This window comes from Panthera onca, chromosome C1 (genome assembly GCF_046562875.1).
Source record: "Panthera onca isolate mPanOnc1 chromosome C1, mPanOnc1 haplotype 2, whole genome shotgun sequence".
Classification (NCBI taxonomy): domain Eukaryota; kingdom Metazoa; phylum Chordata; class Mammalia; order Carnivora; family Felidae; genus Panthera; species Panthera onca.
Genome location: NC_138346.1, coordinates 169,559,607 through 169,582,020, shown reverse-complemented (window position 1 = coordinate 169,582,020; position 22,414 = coordinate 169,559,607). Strand labels below are relative to the sequence as shown.

The 22,414-nt window shown below is 37.0% G+C and overlaps 2 protein-coding genes across 2 annotated transcripts in view; one reads left to right on the top strand and one right to left on the bottom strand.

Annotated features, from left to right (window-relative positions):
- Positions 1 to 14,419, top strand: part of ALG6 (ALG6 alpha-1,3-glucosyltransferase) — a 66,224-nt gene extending 51,805 nt beyond the window's left edge. Inside the window, exons 13-15 of the mRNA XM_078451824.2 lie at positions 5,934 to 6,002; positions 6,132 to 6,330; positions 13,228 to 14,419. Coding sequence (XP_078307950.1) covers positions 5,934 to 6,002; positions 6,132 to 6,330; positions 13,228 to 13,425 — 466 coding nt within the window. The 3' untranslated portion in view covers positions 13,426 to 14,419. The remainder of the gene's footprint in view (positions 1 to 5,933; positions 6,003 to 6,131; positions 6,331 to 13,227) is intronic.
- An 8-nt stretch (positions 14,420 to 14,427) lies between these two features.
- ITGB3BP (integrin subunit beta 3 binding protein) overlaps positions 14,428 to 22,414 on the bottom strand; it is a 71,223-nt gene continuing 63,236 nt past the window's right edge. Inside the window, exon 11 of the mRNA XM_078450574.2 lies at positions 14,428 to 17,504. The gene's annotated coding sequence lies outside the window, so the exon portion shown is untranslated. The remainder of the gene's footprint in view (positions 17,505 to 22,414) is intronic.

Sequence of the window (22,414 nt, the reverse complement as noted above, 5' to 3'; positions counted from 1 at the left end):
CAATGTGGCCAGAATGGGGTGGTCAAGGTAGGGGGTAATAGAAGGTGAAGTTAAAGAGGTAACAGAGGTATAAATTCTACAGGACCTTGTAGGCCACATTAGGAACTTTGGCTTTTATTCTAAAGGAAGTGGGGAGCCTTGGAAGGGTGTTGGGGAATAAGCATGATCTGACTTGATGTTTTATTTATTTTTATTTTTAAAATATTTTTTAATGTTTATTTATTTTTGAAAGAGAGACAGAATGAGAGCAGGGGAGGGGCAGAGGGAGAGAGGGAGACACAGAGTCTGAAGCAGGCTCCAGGCTCTGAGCTGTCAGCACAGAGCCTGATGCGGGGCTCGAACTCACACATCGCGAGATCTTGACCTGAGCCAAAATCGGATGCTTAACTGACTGAGCCATCCAGGCACCCCTGACTTGATGTTTTAAAAGGATCCACTCTGCTTGTCAAATTATACACATTAAATAAATATGTGCGATTCTTTGTGTATCAATTATACCTCAATGAAGTTTAAAAAAAAAAAAAAAGCATTCTGGCTGCAGGTCGAGAATAGATTATATGGAGCAAGAAAACACAGAAACCACTTAGAAGGCTGTTACCATAATCCAGGTGAGAGGTGGTGGTGATTGGGATCAAGGTAGTAATAGTGGAAGAAGTGAGAAGTGGCCATTGTGAATATATAAATAGAGCCAGAAGGGTTTCTGATGATTTGTATGTAGCATGTGAGAGAAAAAGAAAAATCAAAGGTGTGTCAATGGGTTTTGGCTTGGAACTAGAAGGATAGAATAGTGATTGACTGAAGTCGGGAAGAATGCCATTGAAACAGGATCAGGCTAGGTGTACACCTGGTGAGACCAAGTTCAGTGTTGGACAGATCTTTGGATATCGAAACAGAGATATTGGGTTAGCATTTAGATTTAAGTCTAGGTTGGATATATGAGAGGGGTTTGAGCTAAAGATAGAAATTTAGTAGTTTGTCAGTAGAGAGGACAAAGTCATGAGACTGGATGACATAATCAAAGGAGCGAGTATATATAGAGACAGGAACCAGGGACTGAGTCCTGGGCCACACAATGTTAAGAGGTCTTAGGAGAAGAGGCAACTAGGAATGGTTAGTGATGTAGGATGAAAAACCACAAGGTTGATATCCTGGAAGCTGACTAAAGAAGATATTTAAGGTCATGGGTCACCTATCTTACACCATTCGCAAAAATTAACTTGAAATGGAGTAGAGACTTAAATGTGGGGTGCCTGGATGGCTCAGTCGGTTGAGCATCTGACTCTTGATTTAGGCTCAGGTCATGATTCCAGGATCATGGGATAGAGCCCTGTGTTGGTCTCCATGCTGAGTGTGGTGTCTGCTTGAGATTTTCTCTCCCTCTGCCCCCTGCCCCCAATAATAAAAAAAGACTTAAATGCAAGACCTGAAACCATAAAACTCCTAAAAGAAAAAGCTCCTTGACATTGGTCTTGGCATGATCTTTTGGATATGACACCAAAAACACAAAGAACAAAAGCAAAAATAAATAAGCGGGATGACATCAAACTAAGAAGCTTCTGTATAACAAAGGAAATGAGTAACAAAATGAAAAGGCAGTCTGTGGAATGGGAGAAAATATTTGCAAACCATATACCTGATCAGGAATTAACACCCAAAATATATAAGGAATTCATACAACTCATTAGTAAAAAAAAAAAACAATTTTATTGAAAATGGTCAAAGGACCTTAATAGATACTTTCCCAAAGAAGATATACAACAGGTACATGAAAAGGTGTTCAACATCACTAATCATCTGGAAAATGCAAATCAAAACCATAATGAGATATCACTTCACACATGTCAGAATGGTTCTTATCAAACAGACAAGAGAGAACAAGTGCTGGTAAGGATGTGGAGGAAAGGGAACTCTACATTCTTGTTGGGAATGTAAATTGGTATAGCCACCATGGAAAACACTGTAGAAGTTCCTCAAAAAATTAAAATATTACTATATATTTTGTATATTTCATATAATTTGAATCATACAATATGTGGCTTTTTGTGCCTGATTTCTTTTATGTAATATTTTCAAGGTTAATCCATGTTGTAGCAGGTATCAATACTCATTTTTATGCCTGAATAATACTGCATCGTATGGATTTACTACATTTTGTTCATCCATGCATCAATTGGTGAACGTTTGAGTTTTCACCTTTTGGTTATTGTGAGTAGTGCCACTATGAACATTCTTGCATATTCGTTTGAACATTTGTTTTTAGTACTCTTTTTTTTTTTCAAGTTTATTTATTTTGGCAGAGAGAGAGAGAGAGAGAGCATGTGCACACAAGAGGGGTGGGGCAGAGAGGGGGAGAGAGAATCCCAAGTAAGCTCTTTGTTGTCAGCACAGAGAGCCTGATGCAGGGCTCAGTCCCAGGAACCATGAGATCATGACCTGAGTGGAAATCAAGAGTTGGATGCTTAACTGACTGACCCACCCAGGTGCCCCAGTACTCTTGAGTCTATACCCAGGAGTGAGATTTCTGGGTCATATAGTAATTCTATATTCAACTGACTGAGGAACCATGAAACTTTTCCACAACAGCTATACCATTTTGCATTCCTACCAGTAATGTAATGTATGAGGTTTCCGGTTTCTCTACATCCTTTCCAGCTCTTATTATTTTCCTTTTTTTCCCCATCCTAATTGTATGAAGTGGTATTTCATTGTGGTTCTGATTTGCATTTCCCTAATAACTAGTGCTTTTGAGCATTTTTTTTAAAGTTTTAAAATCTTTTAAAAGTTTTCTATTTTGATGAAGTTCAATTTATCTATTATTTCTTTTGTTGCTTAGGCTTTGGTGTCAGATCTAACAAACTATTGCCAAATCCAACATAATAAAGAGTTAGTCTCATGTTATTGCTAAGAATTTTATGAATTTAGATCTTATATTTAGATTTTTGATCCATTTTGAATTAATTTTTGTATATGGTATGAGACGGGTTCTTTAGGTGAGTTTTGCTGAAAAGGGGAGAAAAAATAAGAGCAACAGTTGTTAGAGAAAGTAGAGTCAAGTGAGGTTTTTTTTTTTTTAATGTTTATTTTTGTGAGAGAGACAGAGTGAGTGGGGGAGGGGCAGAGAGAGGGAGGGAGAGAGAGAATCCCAAGCAGGCGCTGCACTGTCAGCACAAAGCCCAATTCAGGGCTCGAACCCACAAACTGTGAGATCATGACCTGATCTCACAAGAGTCAGATGCTCAACTGACTGAGCCACTCATGTACCCGTTTGTTTTAAGATAGGAGAAATCATGGTGTGGGAATGGTCAGTAGAGAGGGAACATTGATGATAGAGGAGGGAGGTAGGAGTTGTTGGAGCAAATTCCTTGGAAAGGGAGGTGGGATAGGACCTAGAGCACAAATGGAACTGGCATTGGACAGATGCATGAGTTTTCATTTTAATAAATAGAGGGAATAGGGTAGATAGGTACAGATGCTGGGGAGAGAGTAGATGTGATGGTGGCATCTGTGAAAGTTCTTTTAATTGCTTCAGTTTTCTCAGTGAAGTGGAAGGCAAGGCCATTGGGCAAGAATGTGTCGGAGCTTTGGGGATTATGAGGAGAGAGAAGGTGTGAATTATTCTAAGGAGACACAGAATGTGAACAGACTAGAGAAATAAATAGTAGGTGTTGGACACACTCGAATATCATGATCATATATTTAAAGTGAAAATAGTGTGGGTAAATGTTTTTCTCAAGAGCAGTTCCTCACTATGGTTGGAATAAGTACAAGTGGAGAGTTGGGTCTTTCCAGGTTTATGGTTTTGTCTAGTGAGGATAATGGGCTTGCTCGGGGCTTACGAGTGAATGCAGGGTGGTATTATAATGATTGACCTTAGAATTTAAACTTCTTGGTTAAGAAGGGGGAAAGACTTCAAAGGAGTGAGGCAAAGTGAAAAGGTGGTAGGAATAATGGATTGAAAGTCTTGATGGGATAAAAGATTGTTTGGAGTTTGGAGTGCTGAAAATGTAGGAGATAGTGGTCAGGATGCAGTTGATGGGTTGTGATTATGGAGGGTTTGCAGTCCTGAGTATGACCCTAAGGTGTAGGGATGAAGATGTGATCACCAGAAGAGAGGAGCTCCAGCAAATGAGAAGTCAGGATGTTGGAAGATCACTTATGTCTATGTAAAAATTGCCAGGAATTAAGATGAGTAGGGTTGTAGAGAGTGACAGTAAGGAGTTGAAATGATTGAGTAATGAGGGAAGTGACCTTGTGGTTGGTGGATGGTAACAAAGATGAGGACTAATAGGGATGAAGCCCGATGACATGAGATTCAAAGTTGGAGATTGGTCGGGCGGAGAGAGGGAGAACTGGTGTGGAAGAAGTGATAAAGACCAAGGATGCTATCTCCCTCTGGGTCCATTTGTTTGAAGGCTGTGGAAACAACAAAACAGGCACAGTTGAGAGGGCAGAGGGACAGCATTTTCCTCAGCGGGAGGGAGCCAAGGTTTGTTTTGAACAAGGCGATAAAGGGAAAGATTCAAAGAGGTTGAGGATGCAGAGGATTTTGGTACTTGATTATAAATATTAAGTACCTTGAGGTCAAGGGCTGAGTTATATTCCTCTTTGTATTCCTTTCAGAGTAGTGCTTATACGTAATAAGTTTTCCACAAATGCTTATATTCAGTAAATGAATATTGAATGAATAAATGGGAGTTTTGACCCAGAAAGAGAAATAATGTTTATTGAGCACCTACTATGTGTATATTTTTAACATAAATACATTCTGATTTAAAAAGCATCAAGCAGTGAAACTGAAAGTTCTAGTATTTTCTTTTAGTGCAGTAGTTTTCAATTGGTTTGTAACCCCACACTTTACATCTCATATGCTAGTTGATATGGGGGAAAGTCATCCTTCTAAAAAGGAGAATGCTCAAAGCTTCTAAAATAAGGAGACCCAAAACAACTATAACAACAAGTATTGTACACAAGTAACGTACCACAATCAGTAGTAAACGTTAGAAACACAGAAATAATCATGTTAAAAAATTAGGTAATACTAGTAAAAGAGTTCTTTCAACTACTTAACAATACAAGTATTATTATTTCCATTTATACATAAGAAAAAAAGGCAAAATTAATCATTTGTTCAAAGTCATACAGTAATAAGTGGCAGAGATGGGACTAAGACTCAGGTCCTCTTCTACTTGAACATTGCCACAGTAGAATCCAGAAGGTAATGAGACCAGGGTGGGTGGTAAGGTCACAGAGTTGGGACCCATAATCCTAAACTCTATAATAAAGTTCCTTTTATTGGCATTATGCTTCCTCTTCCTATACTATTGTTCTTTTCCTGTAGCTGCTTCTTACTTTTTTTCCCCTCTTTTCTTTTATTCTACCATTATCAGCTTGTTTCCTCTTGTAAGTTTTATCTCTGTTGTTCTTGCTTCAGTGGCAGAAGATGATCTTGTCTGTTACAACTTTAATTTTTAACTTATATTAGTAATATGTATCATGGAGGATCATATAAAAGAAGTTTGAATACCACTATACTGGAAATTGATTTATTTCCCAAGTAGGATGAAACACGAAAAAACTCTATCTCTGAATGTTTGGATCTGTTTATCAGATCCTTTCTTTAAGCTGCTGTTTGTAGGCTAGAAAAAAAATGTTCCATTAATGGAATATTGAAAGAAGCAGTTTTTCAGTTATTATGAGGAGTAGATACCTTCTCTATGTTTAGACTCACTTAGTTTGGATTGATAGGTATTAAAAAAAATGAATCAGTGGAGACCTTATATGGAGACCTTACTGGCTGTTTTTTATTTGTTTGTTTGTTTGTTTGTTTGTTTGTTTAGCTACCCCGAAGATCAGACAGATAAAATGTATTTATATTTTTCACAAGAATTGAAATTCTGTCAGATTAAAATATTTTTTTTTCTTTATCATTTTAGACCAGTCTGCTTAGTTTTAAGTGAAATTCCTTTTATGTCTACCTGGTTTTTACTTGTGTCAACATTTAGGTGAGTCAAACCAATATTCATATAGTATTTTCAGTATACTTCTTATAAACTCATTTAAAACTTTTTTCAGAGTGATGTGGTTTGAACTGGCAATTCTCTTTTGATGTTTTTTCTGTTTTTCCCTTACAGTATGCTACCTCTTCTACTGAAGGATGAACTCCTAATGCCCTTAGTTGTGACAACGATCGCATTTTTTATAGCTTGTGCAACTTCCTTTTCAATATTTGAAAAGACTTCTGAAGAAGAACTTCAGTTGAAATCCTTTTCCCTTTCTGTTAGGAAATATCTTCCATGTTTTACATTTCTTTCCAGAATTATACAATATTTGGTAAGTTGTTCAGATTTTAAGGAATGGTACTTAGCATGGCACTATTTAAAAAAAAAAAATGTAATACCTTTTTTCTTTTATAGCTTTTTTGAGATATAACTCACATAAATTCACCCATAAAGTCCACCCATTTAAAGTATGCAATTCACTGGTTTTAGGTATGTACGTAGAGTTGTACAACCATGACCATAACCTAATTTTACACTATATCTCTATCACCCCAAAAAGGAACCCTGTTCCCATTAGCAGCCATTTTCCATTCCACTCTAATCTCCAGCCTTGGACAGCCAGTAATCTACTTTCTCTACCTATATATTTGCCTATCTGGACATTTCATATAAGTGGAATGTATTATTCTGCTAGGGCTGCCATAGCAAAATACCACAGACCAGATGGCTGACGCAACAGAAATTTATTTTCTTACAGTTCTAGAGGTTAGAAGTCCAAAATCAAGGTGCCTCATCAAGGTTTCTGGTGAGGTCTCTCTTTCTGGGTTATAGGCAACCTTGCTGTGTCCTCATGGGGCTGCTTCTTTGTGTGGGTGTGTAGAGACTTTGGTGTTTCTTCCTCTTCTTTTTATTTATTATTTTTTAAAAATTTATTTAAAAAAATGTTTTTTCTCTTCCTCTTCTTATAAGGACACTGGTCCTATCAAATTAGGGTCCCACCCTTATGACCTCATTTAAGCTTCCTAAAGTTTGTGATTCCAAATGTAGTCACATTGGGGTTGGGGCTGCAACATGAATTTTGCCGGGACATAGTTCAGTCCATAACATGGAATCATAGGAAATATAGTCTTTTGTGACTGGCTACTTTCACTTAGCATAACGTTTTTGAGGTTCATCTGTGTTGTAGCATGTATCAGTACTTCATTATTTTTTATTTCCATACTATATTTCATTTTAATAGATACAGCACATTTTGTTTATTCATCAGTTGATGGGCATTAGGTTGATCCCACTTTTTGGCTGTTGTGAATAATGCTGCTCTGAAGGTTTGTGTATAAATTTATCAGCATATTGTTTTCATTTCCCTTGAATGTACCCTTAGGAGTGGTAGTTCTGTGTTTAACATTTTGAGAAACTGTTGGCCAAAGTGCTACATGATTTTACATTCCCACCAGCAATATATGCCGGTTCTAATTTCTCCATATTCATGATGGTACTTGTTACTGTCTTTTTTATTATAGCTGTCCTGGTGGGAGTGAAGTCTCAGTGAGGTTTTGATTTGTATTTTCCTAGTTACTAATTATGTTGAGCATCTTTTTATTTGCTTATTGGCCATTTGTATATCTTCTTTGAAGAAATGCTTATTCAAATACTTTGCCCATTTTTAATTGGGTTGCCTTTTTATTTTTGAGTTGTAAGAGTTCTTTACACATTCTTGATACAGGTCCCTTACTAGATAGGACTTGCAAATATTTTTTTCATAATCTGTAGGTTCCTCCTTCACTTGTTAATGGTATTGTTTCCAGCATGAAAGTTTTTTTTTGATTTTTATGAAGTCCAATATGTCTATTTCTTTGTCTTTTGTTGTTGTTATATATATATATATTTCTTTTTTTTTTAAAGTAAGCTCTGTTTCCCTCCTGGGGTTTGAACTGAACGACCCTGGGTTCAAGCGTTGCATGCTCTACTGACTGAGTCAGCCAGATGCCCTGTGCTTTTGATGTCTTATCTAAGAAACCATTGTGTAAAGGTCATGATTTACCCTTATGTTTTCTTTTGAGAGTTTTATTTTCATCTTGAGGGGGCACCTGGCTAGCTCAGTTGGAGGAGTGTGTAACTATTTTCATTTTTATTATTATTTTTTTTTACAAACACAACTTCAGTTTATTCTTTAGTTCAAAACAAAACAAAACAAAACAAATCACTTGACAGGCTTAGCTCTCTAGGAGATCTTTATATGGCAAAGTACAAGTTTAAAAAAAATCCACAAAAGCGTGAAATTTTATCCTATGGCTATTGCAACTGGGTGTATTTAGAGGACCTTTATTTCGTTTAATAGCAATTATATTGAAGTTCAACACAAAATTCACCTTTTTATGGTGTATAATTCAGTGTCTTTTAGTATTATGCACAGAGTTGTGTAATCATTATCACTATCTAGTATTAGGACATTTCATCACTCCAAAAATAAACCCTGTACCCATTAGCAGTTGCTTTCTGCCCCTTCTCCCCAACCCTTGACATACTACTTTTGTGTGTATGGATTTGCCTATTCTGGATATTTCATATAAATGGAATCATATGAAATGTGGTCTTTTGTGACTGGTTCCTTTCACTGGGCATGTTTTCAGGGTTCAACTATGTTGTAGCATGTATCAGTACTTCATTACTTTTTATGGCTAAAAACTATTCAGTTATATGGATACACCACAATTTCTTTATCCATTCATCAGTTGATGGATATGTGGGCTCTTTCTACCTTTTGGTTACTATGAATAATAGCTGTGAACATCCATGTATAGGTTTTTGTGTGGTGATATGTCTCCAGATACCTTGAGGATATTCCTAGAAGTAGAATTGCTAGTTATTCTATGTTCAACATTTTGAGAAGCTGTCAGGCTGTCTTCCAAGGTTTGCATACCATTTTACAATCCCATCAGCAGTGTTATAAGGGTTCCAGTATCTCCACATCCTCACTGACACTCGTTACTGTCTTTTTAATCACCCTAATGCATTTTGATTTGCATTTTTCTTTTCTTTTTTTTACATTTACATCCAAATTATTTAGCATATAGTGCAACAGTGATTTCAGGAGTAGATTCCTTAATGCCCCTTACCCATTTAGCCCATCCCCCGTCCCACAACCCCTCCAGTAACCCTCTGTTTGTTCTCCATATTTAAGAGTCTCTTACGCTTTTGTCCCCCTCCCTGTTTTTATATTATTTTTGTTTCCCTTCCCTTATGTTCATCTGTTTTGTCTCTTAAAGTCCTCATATGAGTGAAGTCATATGATATTTGTCTTTCTGTGACTAATTTCGCTTAGCATAATACCCTCCAGTTCCATCCACGTAGTTGCAAATGGCAAGATTTCATTCTTTTTGATTGCCGAGTAATACTCCATTTATATATATATACCACATCTTCTTTATCCATTCACCCATCGATGGACATTTGGGCTCTTTCCATACTTTGGCTATTGTTGATAGTGCTGCTATAAACATTGGGGTGTATGTGTCCCTTCGAAACAGCACACCTGTATCCTTTGGATAATTACCTAGTAGTGCAATTGCTGGGTCATAGGGTAGTTCTATTTTTCATTTTTTGAGGAACCTCCATACTGTTTTCCAGAGTGACTACACCAGCTTGCATTCCCAGAGGAGTAACTCTTGATCTCAGGGTCGTGAGTTTGAGCTCCACATTGGGTGTAGAGATTACTTAACAAAAAAATCTTAAAAGAAATGTTTTAATTTTAGGTCACTGATTCTCTTTGAGTTAATTTTCATATATGCTGTGAGGTAGGAGTCCAACTTTATTCAGTTGTTCCAGCACCAATGAATTGTGTTGGTACCTTTGTTGAAAATCAACTGATCCATGGGGCGCCTGGGTGGCTCAGTCAGTTAAGTGGCTGACTTCAGCTTAGGTCATGATCTCGCAGTCTGTGAGTTCAAGCCCCACGTCGGGCTCTGTGCTGACAGCTCAGAGCCTGGAGCCTGCTTCCGATTCTGTGTCTCCCTCTCTCTCTGCCCCTTGCCTGCTTGCTCTCTGTCTCTTTCTCTCAAAAATAATAAACATTTAAAAAGTTTAAAAAAAAAAAAAAAAAAAAAAAAAGAAAATCAACTGATCCTAAATATAAGGATCCTAAAAATCAATTGATCCTAAATCAATCCTATTCCACAGATACATATGTGTATCATTATGCCAGTACTACACTGTCTTCATTACTATAGCTCTGTAGTTAGTTTTAAAATTCAGAACATGAGCCCTCCAACTTTGTTTTTTCTCATGATTGTTTTAGCTATTTTATGTTCCATATCACTTTTTGCATCAGCTTGTCAATTTCTCCAAAAGCCCGGCTGAGATTTTGATAAGGATTACTTTGATTCTGTATATCAATTTGTGGAATATTGCCATCTTAATAAGATTTAGTCTTCCAAATCCATGAACATAGTATACATTCCCATTAATTTAGAAAATCTGTAATTTTCTTCAACAGTGTACGGGTCTTATGTACTTATGTTAAATTTATTTCTAAGTATTCTTTATGATGTTTTTCTAAATGGAATTGTTTTCTTAATTTTGTTTTTATAATGTTCATTACTACTGTATACAGATACACTTGACTTTTAAAAAAAAATTTTTTTAACGTTTATTTATTTTTGAAAGAGAGTGCAAGCAGGGGGTGGAGGGGGGGGCCGGGGGTGAGGGGCAGAGAGAGAGGGAGACACAGAATCCAAAGTAGGCGCCAGGCCCTGAGCTGTCAGTATGGAGCCTGACACGGGACTCGAACCCACAAACTGCAAGATCATGACCTGAGCCAAAATCAAGAGTTGTACACTTTAACCAACTGAGCCACCCAGGCACCCCTGGTGTTCTGTTTTCTATTTCATTGATTTGGTTCTAATTTTCTTCTTTCTCATGCTGCCTTTGGTTTGGTTTACTCTTTATCTAGTTTCTTAAATTTCAAATTCAGGTGATTGATTTAAAAATTTTCTTCCATTTTTATAGAGGCATTCAAACCTGTAAATTTTACTATGTCATATTAAGCCAGCTTTCCATAAATTTTGACATTTGCTTTTCTGTTGAGTTAAAAATACAGTCCATTTCCATTGTGATTTCTTCTTTGGTTCATGAATTACTTAGAAACTTGTTCAGTTTCCAAATATTTGGGGATTTCCCAGATTTCTTCCTGTTTTTGTATTCTCATTTAATTCCAATGTGTTTATGGAGTGCCTGGGTGGCTCGGTCGGTCAAATGACTTTGGCTCAGGTCATGATCTCACGGTTCGTGAGTTCAAGCCCCGCATTGGGCTCCATGCTGACAGGTCAGAGCCTAGAGCCTGCTTCAGATTCTGTGTCATCCTATTTCTTTGCCCCTCCCCTGCTCTTACTCTGTCTCTCAAAAATAAGCAAACATTAAAAAATTTTTAAAAATTCCAATGTATTTAGAGAACATACTTGTATTATCTCAGTGTTTTCAAATGTATCAACTGTGCTTTATGTTGGTTTTTCCTGTTTTTGAGGGGTATTTTTGCTAGAAATGGAATTGTCTTTTTCTTTCAGCAATTTGAATGTCATCCATCTTACTGCCTTGTGGCCTCAATGTTTTCTGATGAGAAGTCAGCTGTTAATCTTACTAAGGATAGCTTGTGTGCATATTTTTAGATGCTTATTATATGTCCATTTGAATATGAGTCTGGAGTTTAGGGGAGAGAGGTCCAGGCTGGATGAGCTCACAAAAGGTGTGAGTATAGAAGACGACTAAGTACTGAGTCTTGGGATACTACAGTACATAGACGTAGGGGACATAAGGGGACATCAGAGTTGTCTGAGAAGGATTAACTGGTGGAGGATTAACAGTAGGAGAGTATGGTGTTATGGAAGCCAAGTGAAGGAAGTGTGTCAGGGAGATGGGAGTAATGTTCTATTTCAGATGCTGTTGAGAGATCAAATAAGGTGATAAATAACCAGTGGAAGTCATTATGGATCTTTGATCAGGGCAGTTTCATTGGAGCAACTGAGGTGAAAGTCTAATTGGTGTGGATTTACTAATGAAATGGGAGGAGAATTGGATGCATTAAGTTATAGGCAACTCCTTTGGGAAACTTTTCTGTAAATAGGAGCAAATGGGGTAATAGCTAGAGTTTGTTTAAAATGGAAGGAATTTTAGTATGTCCCTTAACACTGATTCAGCATCATAGTATCATGATATTTCAACCAGCCCTGTATTTCTTAAGTTTGAAACTTTAAATTTGATTATTTCAATTCAGAAGTTAGAAATTTTCACTTTACACTAAGATTGACTCAGGGGATTTTCCCTTTGGAGGGTATTTGTAGCCGTTTACACCTGTCTGAGTCTTTTTTGGTTACTATTCCTAAGCTCTGGAATGAGCACTGCATACTCTATTCAGGTCGTTAAATCCTGCCATTAAAACATCTTTTAGGGTTCCATTTTTTGTCCCACCTTCTTCATGAAAGTCACCAGCAATGGTTTCTCACTGCTTGCTTAGAAAACAAAGTAAATGTGGAAATATAGAACATTTACTTAAGCAGCTTCTGTGTCAAGAAAACTGACTGCTACACAATTACAATAAATGCAGTATTTTTACTACTCATTTTGGCCTTTAATAAAATGTGACCTTGTGATTTTAACTAGTTCATGCATTTCCCTAATTAAATTGAAAACTCTTTGAGGCCAGAAGATTACATTTTCTTTCATATGCCCCACCATGATTTACTACAGCATTAGCTCATTGAATGTTGCATGAACATGAAATATTACTATTTGCCATGGAAGTTTTTTATAGATGGGTTCTTAGATTAGCTTAGAACTTTATATTTTATAAGGACTCAGGGCCCTGGAGTGTAGCCTGAATTTAACCCTGACTAGCAGTATTGTCTGTTCCAGGTAACTTTTAAGTACTTGGGTGGTATTAAGTATGACAGGAATTCTCAGGCTTTGGCTACACATGGGAATCACTTGGAAGCCTTTAAATCCTGAGGCCTACCCTAGAAACTGATTTAATTGGTCTGAAGTATGGCCTGGTCATAGAGATTTTTAACCCTCCACTGATGATTCTAACATGCAGCCTAGGAGGAAGAAATCCACCATTAGAAGAGATTGGAGTCCCACCCTTCACCTTCAGTTCTGCTCACTTACAGCTATAAGTAAATGTTACCAGTACATTTAATCTTTTATATTATTCAGTAATTTGTTTTTTCCCTCCTTGTAGTTTCTTATCTCAGTCATCACTATGGTACTTCTGACACTGATAACTGTCACACTGGATCCTCCTCAGAAATTTCCGGACTTATTTTCTGTATTGGTTTGTTTTGTATCCTGCTTACATTTCCTGTTCTTCTTAGTCTACTTTAACATTATAATCATGTGGGATTCCAAAAGTGGAAGAAATCAGAAGAAAATCAACTAGGTACATCTGCAAACACGTGAAAATATTAACAGTGCTTAAACGGTTTTTGAACTTTTTGCTGTGTATAAATAAAATTATCATTTTGAGGATCATGGAATTACAGGAAAAAGATGGTGAAAAGTCATTGTTGTCTATACAAAATAAATCTATATGGGATCCAAGCCCAGTGGAGGCTTTTATTTTCTAACTATTGAGTGGCCAAGACATACTGTAGTTTTATAATATTCAGTTATCCAAGTGGGAAAATAAGAGAAAATGCCCTTAATCCCAGTATTTACTCAGGAAATATACAAGTTGTTGTCTTAAAGAAAATCTGCAAATCCAGTGAACTTACTGGGAGAATTTAACCCTTCTTTTTAAAGGAAATTACTAATTTTGGTATTTAAATTTCATTTTCCTTCCTTGGAATACAAGTAATGTGTATTCATTCTTTAGATATCTATCTCAGGGTTTAAATTTGTGACAATCTTTTAAATGACTGTAGGAAGGCAATTTAAACTGCTTGAAGTTTGAACATGCCTCATTACATGGTACAAATTTGAATTTCTTTTTAACAGGCAGAGAGGTTAAACCATGTTATTTTTTCCAAAATGCCGATTTACTTAAATGCAATTTAACAGTGAATTTTCTTGAATTTAAATCTAAGTGGTTTGAGTGATGTCTTTTTAATTACTCATGATCACTAGTTCTAAACTTCCAGGATCATTCTGTTTAAGTTAAATGGTCTTATGCAGGATTTCATCCTTCTGATCTTTTTATTGTTGTTGTTGTGATGTGGTTCAGGATAACCACTTCCATAGCATTGATTCATATCATGTTTCATATTGACTTGGCTCTGTTAATGTATCATTCTATATTAGGAGAAGCTCATCTTTACTATCATATTCAATTGGTAAAAATGTATCATATCGATGTTATAGTTTCTTATGTAAAGATGTGTTGTCTAGATGTGTTGTCTTTACTCTCCATGATAAGAATAAAACAATTATTTTCATATCAACATGTGTTTTTAATGAATATATTTCTTTCATAAGATAGCCATTAAAGTATATTGACTGGTGATACATTTTAAAACAATGAACACATATACACAAAGAAAATTTGGTTCTAGACATGGACAGCCACAGGCTGATACAAGAAGGTATGTACTTCTAAGTCTGATAAAGGAAGTATATAGATTTAGACAAAGCAAAAATCAGGAAGTATTTCTTTTTCGAAGCAAATGTGCATAAAGACTCAAAGGGCAGGTCAGCACAGAAAAGCAGCCTTGAATCACTGCCGAATCAGCAGGAACACTGCTGTCCATGGTCACCATCTGTAATCACTGTGCCCAAATGTCAGCATCTTGGCTGGCTGGTGTAGTCCTATTTTTTTTATTTTTTATTTTTTGGAATAGCATACATAGGTTTAACACAGGATGTTGATTTAAATCAATGATGAGGAAGTTCTAACTTCTAAATAACTGGAACAGAGAAACATTATTTGAAAAAGTATTATGTAAATATTAATAAAATAGAATATGTACATATTCAAAGGATGTTATGGGCAAATTCTTTAAATATACATTTTCTAGATGATTTAACCTAATCATATTGAGTTAACATTGTAGCTGTTATGGAGACTTGTAGCAATTATAAGTCAAGTATGTCTTAACTATCTGTTAGAAACCAATTTAAGAAGAGTCCACTCTGAACTTGGATTAGGTTCCAAAATACCAAAAATGGCACCTGGATGGCTCAGTTGGTTAAGCGTCTGACTTCTCATGGTTCGTGGGTTCAAGCCCTGTGTTGGGCTCTGTGCTGACAGCTCAGAGCCTGGAGCCTGCTTCAGATTCTGTGTCTTCCTCTCTCTGTGCCCCTCCCCTGCTTTGTTTTCTGTCTCAAAAATAAACATTAAAAAATTTAAAAAACAAATGTCCAAATACCAAAAATGTCCAGTGATGAATTAACACAGAAATAGACAATTCTAAAGTATTTCAGTGACAGGATTACTGGGATATCTAAATATAAAGATATTTAGGTAATGCAAAAATATTAAAGATTTCTCACTTCACTAATCTGTCAAAAAAATGAACCCTTCTAAGTTATTTTCAAGTTCATTTTAGAGGGAAGGGCCCTTTCTAAGAAACACAGTTTTCTCTGTTGCCAATAAACTCAGGTTTGCTTCTTAAAATGAAGAGAACAGGGTGTATGTTCATGTATCAAATATGAAGCATACAGAAGCCATTTTCCTTTGAGGCCTTAAGGAGGGGAGAAAAATCCCAGATGTAGCATTCTGTCCAAATGATAAACCACAACTAAGTGAGTGAAACATTTACAAAAGTCAGGGCAGCCAAAGGAGCCTCTCTGTTCAATAGAAAGAGTAAAAGATGGATAGGATGTAACTAAATAATGGTTGGAGTAACACAGGGGTTTCAAGTCTCAATTGGTCTCTCTTCTGTTATGTTCATTGGAAGATCAGGGCCAAGTGTATCCCCCGCCTTCCTCCATGCCGCACCCCCTCCCCCCCATATAAACATTAGTTTTGTGTGTGGATCTTTCTGCTTTGTCCTTCATGTGGCCTCCAAGGGTGATAAAGCGAGAGTCATCTGATCTACAATGAAGAGGACTGGGAAATGATTCTTAGCAGACCCAGCTGTTCTGAAAGGCAAAAGCTTAGTATATCAAGAGGTCAAACATACAGTAACTGATTTAATAGCATTAACCACATACCTACATAACTTGCATTACATATGAAACCAAACTACTTCTTAACCCTTTAATTCCTGACTAATGTAAGTTTCTTTATATGCTTTGGCTTTACATCCTAAGCTTAGTTTTCAGTGCTAGAACACAAAAAGAATTATTCTTTTTGGTATATTTTCGGTAATATCCTATTACAAGGACTGTATCACAAACTGTTCTTAATATTTAGCAGATTATCTTAAAAGTCTTATTTAAATAGTACCAATAAAGTCATTAGTGAAGGCAATTAGGTTTAATAGTTAATTGGGTTACTATTTAGTATCTATGTCCTTTAATAGTTCTTAAAACCCATTTTCATTTTAAGAAGTAAATCTGAAATTTCTCTAAATGGAAAATCAGTTATTTTCAAACAAGTTAAATTTTGTTTCAGATTTTCATACAGTATTTTTATTTCATGATACAGTAGTATCTTCCACAAATTTTATCAAGACTTAGGGCAAGTACCAAGGGAATAGTATTTTTTCCCCTGCAGAAGTGGTCAAAGAAAAATACAGAAGTTTTAAAAAACCGTGTTGTCAAGTTATAACACATCCTGTGATACCCTCTTCCCCTTGTTTCGTGAGAGTACAGATGATTATAATACAAAATAACACCACAGAAAAATAGAAATTTAAAATGATGTTTCAAAATCACTTGGAAGGAATCAAAATGATTCCTGACCCCTAAGAAAGGTCCTTTCAATTCAGTACAGTGTGTAGTTCAGTTTAAGAACAACTTCATATTTTAAAATGTACTGAAAAATGCATTCCACTATTCTATATAAGGAGGTATAAAAATGTTTAAACATTGAAATAGTTTTTCTGCACAAACATAGGAATAACTAGAATATAATAAAGACTCGTCCCCGAGACAGTGGCTATACAATAAACTTCTTGAAAAATTCTATGAGTGTAAAAAATCTAATTAATACACATCTGGGGCTTTAAATGGGAAAGTGGTACCTAATTCCACTCACCATTAGATTTAATCTGAGCTTTAAAACATACAGTTTTACCAAAGGTGCCATTTTCATAAATGTCCTAAGTCTATCCACAAATGCTAAAAGTATACAGAAGTGTATGTGATACAGAATTGAAGTCAAGATCTTGTTCTACATGTTGGCTTACATTAAAGGGTCAAGAAGAAATGTATTATTTACATTGAGATTATCTACTGCTGTGTGTAGAAAGTTTAAATTAGCTGCAAGAAATTTTATCTAGACACACACCTGCCTAGTGCTATGATCTGGTATTTACTGGGCAGATTAATTACAAACATTTCTTCTGTTCCTTTAAATATGATCAGGCAGATGCAGAAGAAGTTGGTGTCCATAGTAAGTGCATTTCTTCTAAATGTCTGCAGGATATAAAAGATGATTGTTAAATCAAGAATTAGTTTCCAAATTAACATGCATCTCACACTACTTAAGACACGATTTAAACACCCATTTACCATGTAATTTGGTACCTAGTTTAGATATTGGCAATCTCTCATTTGCTTATTTTTGAATCTTCTAAGCAACATTCACCTTCACAAATAATTGTCAGTATGATTACTCAGACATCACACTCTTCACTTTATGTGAAGATTTATCTGAGGTACTTCTGAGAGATTTCTGAAACTCCTACATGATCTACTTGCTGAAAACATCAAAATCTACATGCCTTTTGTCTGTAAGCCTTAAGGGCCTTTCAGCAGGTGTTTCCTCCAACAGCTGCCCCCCAAAAAAAGAGACTGTATTTACTGACATTCCTATTCAGCGAGTGTCCCTCTGGGGACTCCTAGTGGTGGCAGAAGTTCTTGCCATTTGGCTTAGGACCTTTGTGTGAGAGGACGTCTTTGACAAGAGCAGCTATTGGCAAGTGATGACACATTTCCCATAGGGCATGTGGACCTTTGATTCCTGAAATACCCCATTCATGCTTACACCGGCAGCCATGAAGAAGTAATGCATGGTAGTCCCCTATATTTTCCTATTCATGGGAGTCCACATATATTCTTGTCCTAGAAGAAGGTAGGTTGCCAACTTAACAACCAACTCTTGCCAACTTGCGTCTGGTCTGAATTCCTATAGAAGATTTTAAGCACTCTAGTATTGACTTAATATCCCTGTAGGTTATTGATACATAGTTATCAGAACTAATGACAATACCATTCAGGAAAGGAAGACTATCATTAAATAGTTACTATGGGGGAGATGCTAGTTAAGCTTATTCTGTACAATCTCACAAGGTAAATCTTATCAGTCCCATTTTATAATTAAGATTTAGGGAAACCAAGTGCCTTACTTAAGGCCACAGAGCTAAGTAGGTAGCAGAGCTGGTGCGGGATGTGTAATCCAAATCCTGTCCTCTGTTATAATGCCAGACCATGCAGAGAAGTTTCATCGATTGATCATGACGGCTAGAAGGGAGCATAGCATGTGTATTATCTCTACACTGCCACACTGGCTCTGGAGATGAATATCTCAGAACACAAATGAAATACAAGTGAGACATAGTGACGCAGTTCATGAGCAGTATTTTGACAGAATTCATCCTTCGTATAACAACTATATTCTCTCTAAAATATATTTTGGATTGTTACTTCCCTAAACAATAATCTTCACTGGTCCACTTCTGCCTAATGAAGAAAGTCTGAACTTATTAAGCCTAGTGATCATAACTGTCAATGAAGTGGTTGAACCTACTGTTCAATCGTTCTGCTTTTCTGCCTTTTTGTTCATGTTGTTCTCTCTGCCTCGTATGTTTATACAGCCCATCAAAATTACCCGTTTTTCAAATTCAAGCTTCTTAGTAAAGTACAAAGTTTCCATTACTAGGGTCTGGAAGGTCCTCTGTCAGACATAATGTAGAGTGAAATAACTAGAATTGATTTTCAAAGAATGAACTCTTAAATAACGACCTAATCACTCCATCCTGAGGTGATGTATGTCTGTTGTATATTCCTATACTATTGCTTATTCTTCATTTGGTTCTTAGGAGGTCTGAAGAGGAAGGAACTGTCAATTATTCTGCTCTCTTTACTCCATGGAAGAGTGACAAACTTGACTGGCCAAAGTCCAGAACATTGGTCCACATTTTGCCAGTAATATTATATGTCACTTTTTTTACACAACACTCTTTCCCATTAGTTTCCCTTTCACTGTCTACTCTCAAGTCCAATGCATCTTTGTGCTTCCTAATTTCATGTTGTAAAGAGACCAGCCCATTTTATCTATCTCATCTGCAATCAAGCATAGGCAGGTCTATTTCAAAGTTCCGGCTTTCTCCTCAGGTTCAAGGTTTAGATTCACAGGGTTCAAGATTTAGACTCAGTGTGGGAGACAGGAGGTTCCATTTCTGCCTTAGGCACAATCTATATTAGTTACCCCAAGTTTCTGCCAGAGGATCTGCCACGTTGGAGGTTATCAATTCCTCCAACTAATTAAGTTGATACTTGGATCCTCATTGGACTCCTAGTCCCTTTTTGTACTTGCTATTGGTCAGAATCCTGGAAAGAAGAGGGGAGAGAGGTTTGAATTTGTACTGCTTATTATAGTTTGCTTTATATTATTATCATTTTATGTGTATAATATTAATCTTGTATCTTTAGCTTGACTACTAGGTTTTAAAAGGTTGGCATTATGCAAGTGCTTTGTTTATACTAAGCCATATACTTTTGTTAACCAAATGATTTATCCAATTGTTTCTAGATGAAGTATCCCAATATCTCCTGCAGTATCACCTATTACTATTTAACCCACACCATGCTTCTACCATCCCTTTGCTGGTCTTTGTACATCTGTGACCCATAGGTTGCTGCCTCTCTTACTCACAGTATCTCTTATTCTAACATGATTTTATAAAGGCTTTGTTCGTTAAAGGCTCTGGGAGTGAATCTGTATGGGTTATTTCCCCCAGTAAATAATAGAGGTCAGGAGGAATAATCACTGAAGTGTGAAAGGGCAGGAGCTGATGTGCAGACAGGGAAGCTGGCCACAACGGTATCAGGAGTACTGTGACTGTCAGAGGTTTCTAGGGCACAGGCCAAAATGAGAGAACATGGAAGAGAGACCTGAGGAAGCCTAATGTAAGGCGAGTTATAAGAAGGTTTTGAAATACGGGTAAGTTTTTGACAATGATGGGAAAAACGTATGTCAAGCAAAGGAGACAGGAACAAAGATAAGGGAATGAGAAAGATTCTCTCTGAGGAATGTGCCTGAAGAATGGTGCATAATCTGGACTGAGGCACAAGGACAAGGAAAGCTGTGGTCACATGAGGGAGAGTTCTGAATGTCAGTATAAATTTGATTTTACTGTGAACGTGGTAGAGTGATACCTTCTTAAGCATAATTTGTCCAGTAGCAGAACAGGCTGTAGGGGAAAGGGAGCAAGGGGCAGAGAGGCAGGTTACCATAGGGAGGATAATATGGATGAGAGGTAATGAAGGAATAAACTAGTGCAGGGGTCATGGAAAGGAGAGGTAAACATTTTCGGAAGTGATCTAACCTGGCAGCAGTTGGGTATGGGGCCACAAAAAGGGACAGAAATTTGAGGTTTTGAGTCTTATCACTGGATGAGTGTAATCCCTAGAAAAAACAGAATGAGGAAGAATTTGGGGGGGGGGGAATAATAAAAATCAGCGCACCTGGGGGACAATATATGGCAGCTGAGCTTGTGGGTTTACAGCTCAGGAGGTCACAAATTGATTCGGAAACCATATACAGTACTACACTAAGGTGAGAACTAAAGCCAAGGAATGGGTGAGATCACGAAGAAACTGCCCAAAACACAGTCAAAAGAACCCAGGGAAATGCCTCAAAGGTGAAGTCCAGTTTCATTTCTTTGTCTTTTCCCTCCACTGCTTCCCACTGAAAAGGAAGTTGAGTGGTAGGTCAACTTTCATTCTTTCAAGTCTTTTGAAAGTACTACTCAAGTTAAAGACTCAGAAGAACATGCCTAATGTGTGATGATCTTGGGACACCTGGGTGGCTCAGCCAGTTAAGTGTCTGACTCTTGATTTTGGCTCAGGTCGTGATTTCATGGTTGGTGGGATTGAGCCCCATGTTGGGCTCTATACTGATAGCATGGAGCCTGCTTGGGATTCTCTCTCTCTCTCTCTCTCTCTCTCTCTCTCTCTCTCCCTCCCTCCCTCCCTCCCTCCCTCCCTCCCTCCCTCTCCCTTTCCCTCTTCGTCTCTCTCTCTCTCCCCCTCTCTCTCCTTCTCTCTCCCTCTCTCGCTGCCCTTCCCCTGCTCCCAGTCTCTCAAAACAAACATTAAAAAAAGAAAAACATGTGATGATCTTTACTAGAATCCAGCAACACAAAGCTATTCCCAGCACGCCTTAATTACCTGAAGTTCATGGATGAGACTGTCATGTACTAATAAATGCATATGTTCTCTGCCAGATGTATGACTGTCTTCTAATAGTTTCTGTTGGATTTCCATGAACCAGAAATTGTATAAAATGTTTAGTCCTATGTGTGTATATGTATATATATTATATCCTTCCTGTTTAATGGGATCTAAAACCTTTGACCAATAGAGAAACCTGAAAATCACAGATCACTATTGTGAGTGAGCAAAGCACCGTCTCTAGCACCAGACTACTCAGGTTAGTATCCTGGCTTTGCCTCTTAGGTAATTCTGGGACAAGGTATTTACATTTTTTTAAATGTTGATTTATTTCTGAGAGAGAGAGATAGAGCGTGAGCGGGGGAGGGGCAGAGAGAGAGGGAGACACAATCCGAAGCAGGCTCCAGGCTCTGAGCTGTCAGCACAGAACCCGACATGGGGCTTGAACTCACAAACTGCGAGATCATGACCTGACCTGAAGTCGGACACTTAACCAAATGAGCCACCCAGGTGCCCCAGGACAACCTCTTTGTGCCTCTATTTCCTCACCTATAAAATAAAGATATAACTATATATCATGTAAGTTGTTGAAAAGGTTAAATGGAATATATATAAAGTCTGGCACATTGACAGTACTCAATTAGTGTTAGCTATTATTATAAACTATTATTTGTAGTGTACAACAGAATAAACATTCTAATGAATGAAATTGACACAATTTTGTGTATAAGATGCTTTGCAAATATTTTTAAAACAGCTAGTTTGTTAGGAAGCTAATACTAATAATTTTAAATACCATTTCCAAAGAAATGGATTGTCAGTATAGAATTCATTTTGCATTAACTTTTTTCCTAAGAGATAGCAGGCAACATCTGGTTAGCTTCTAAGAATCTTAATTAATATTGATGCCACTAAGTCTGAGATAGGCT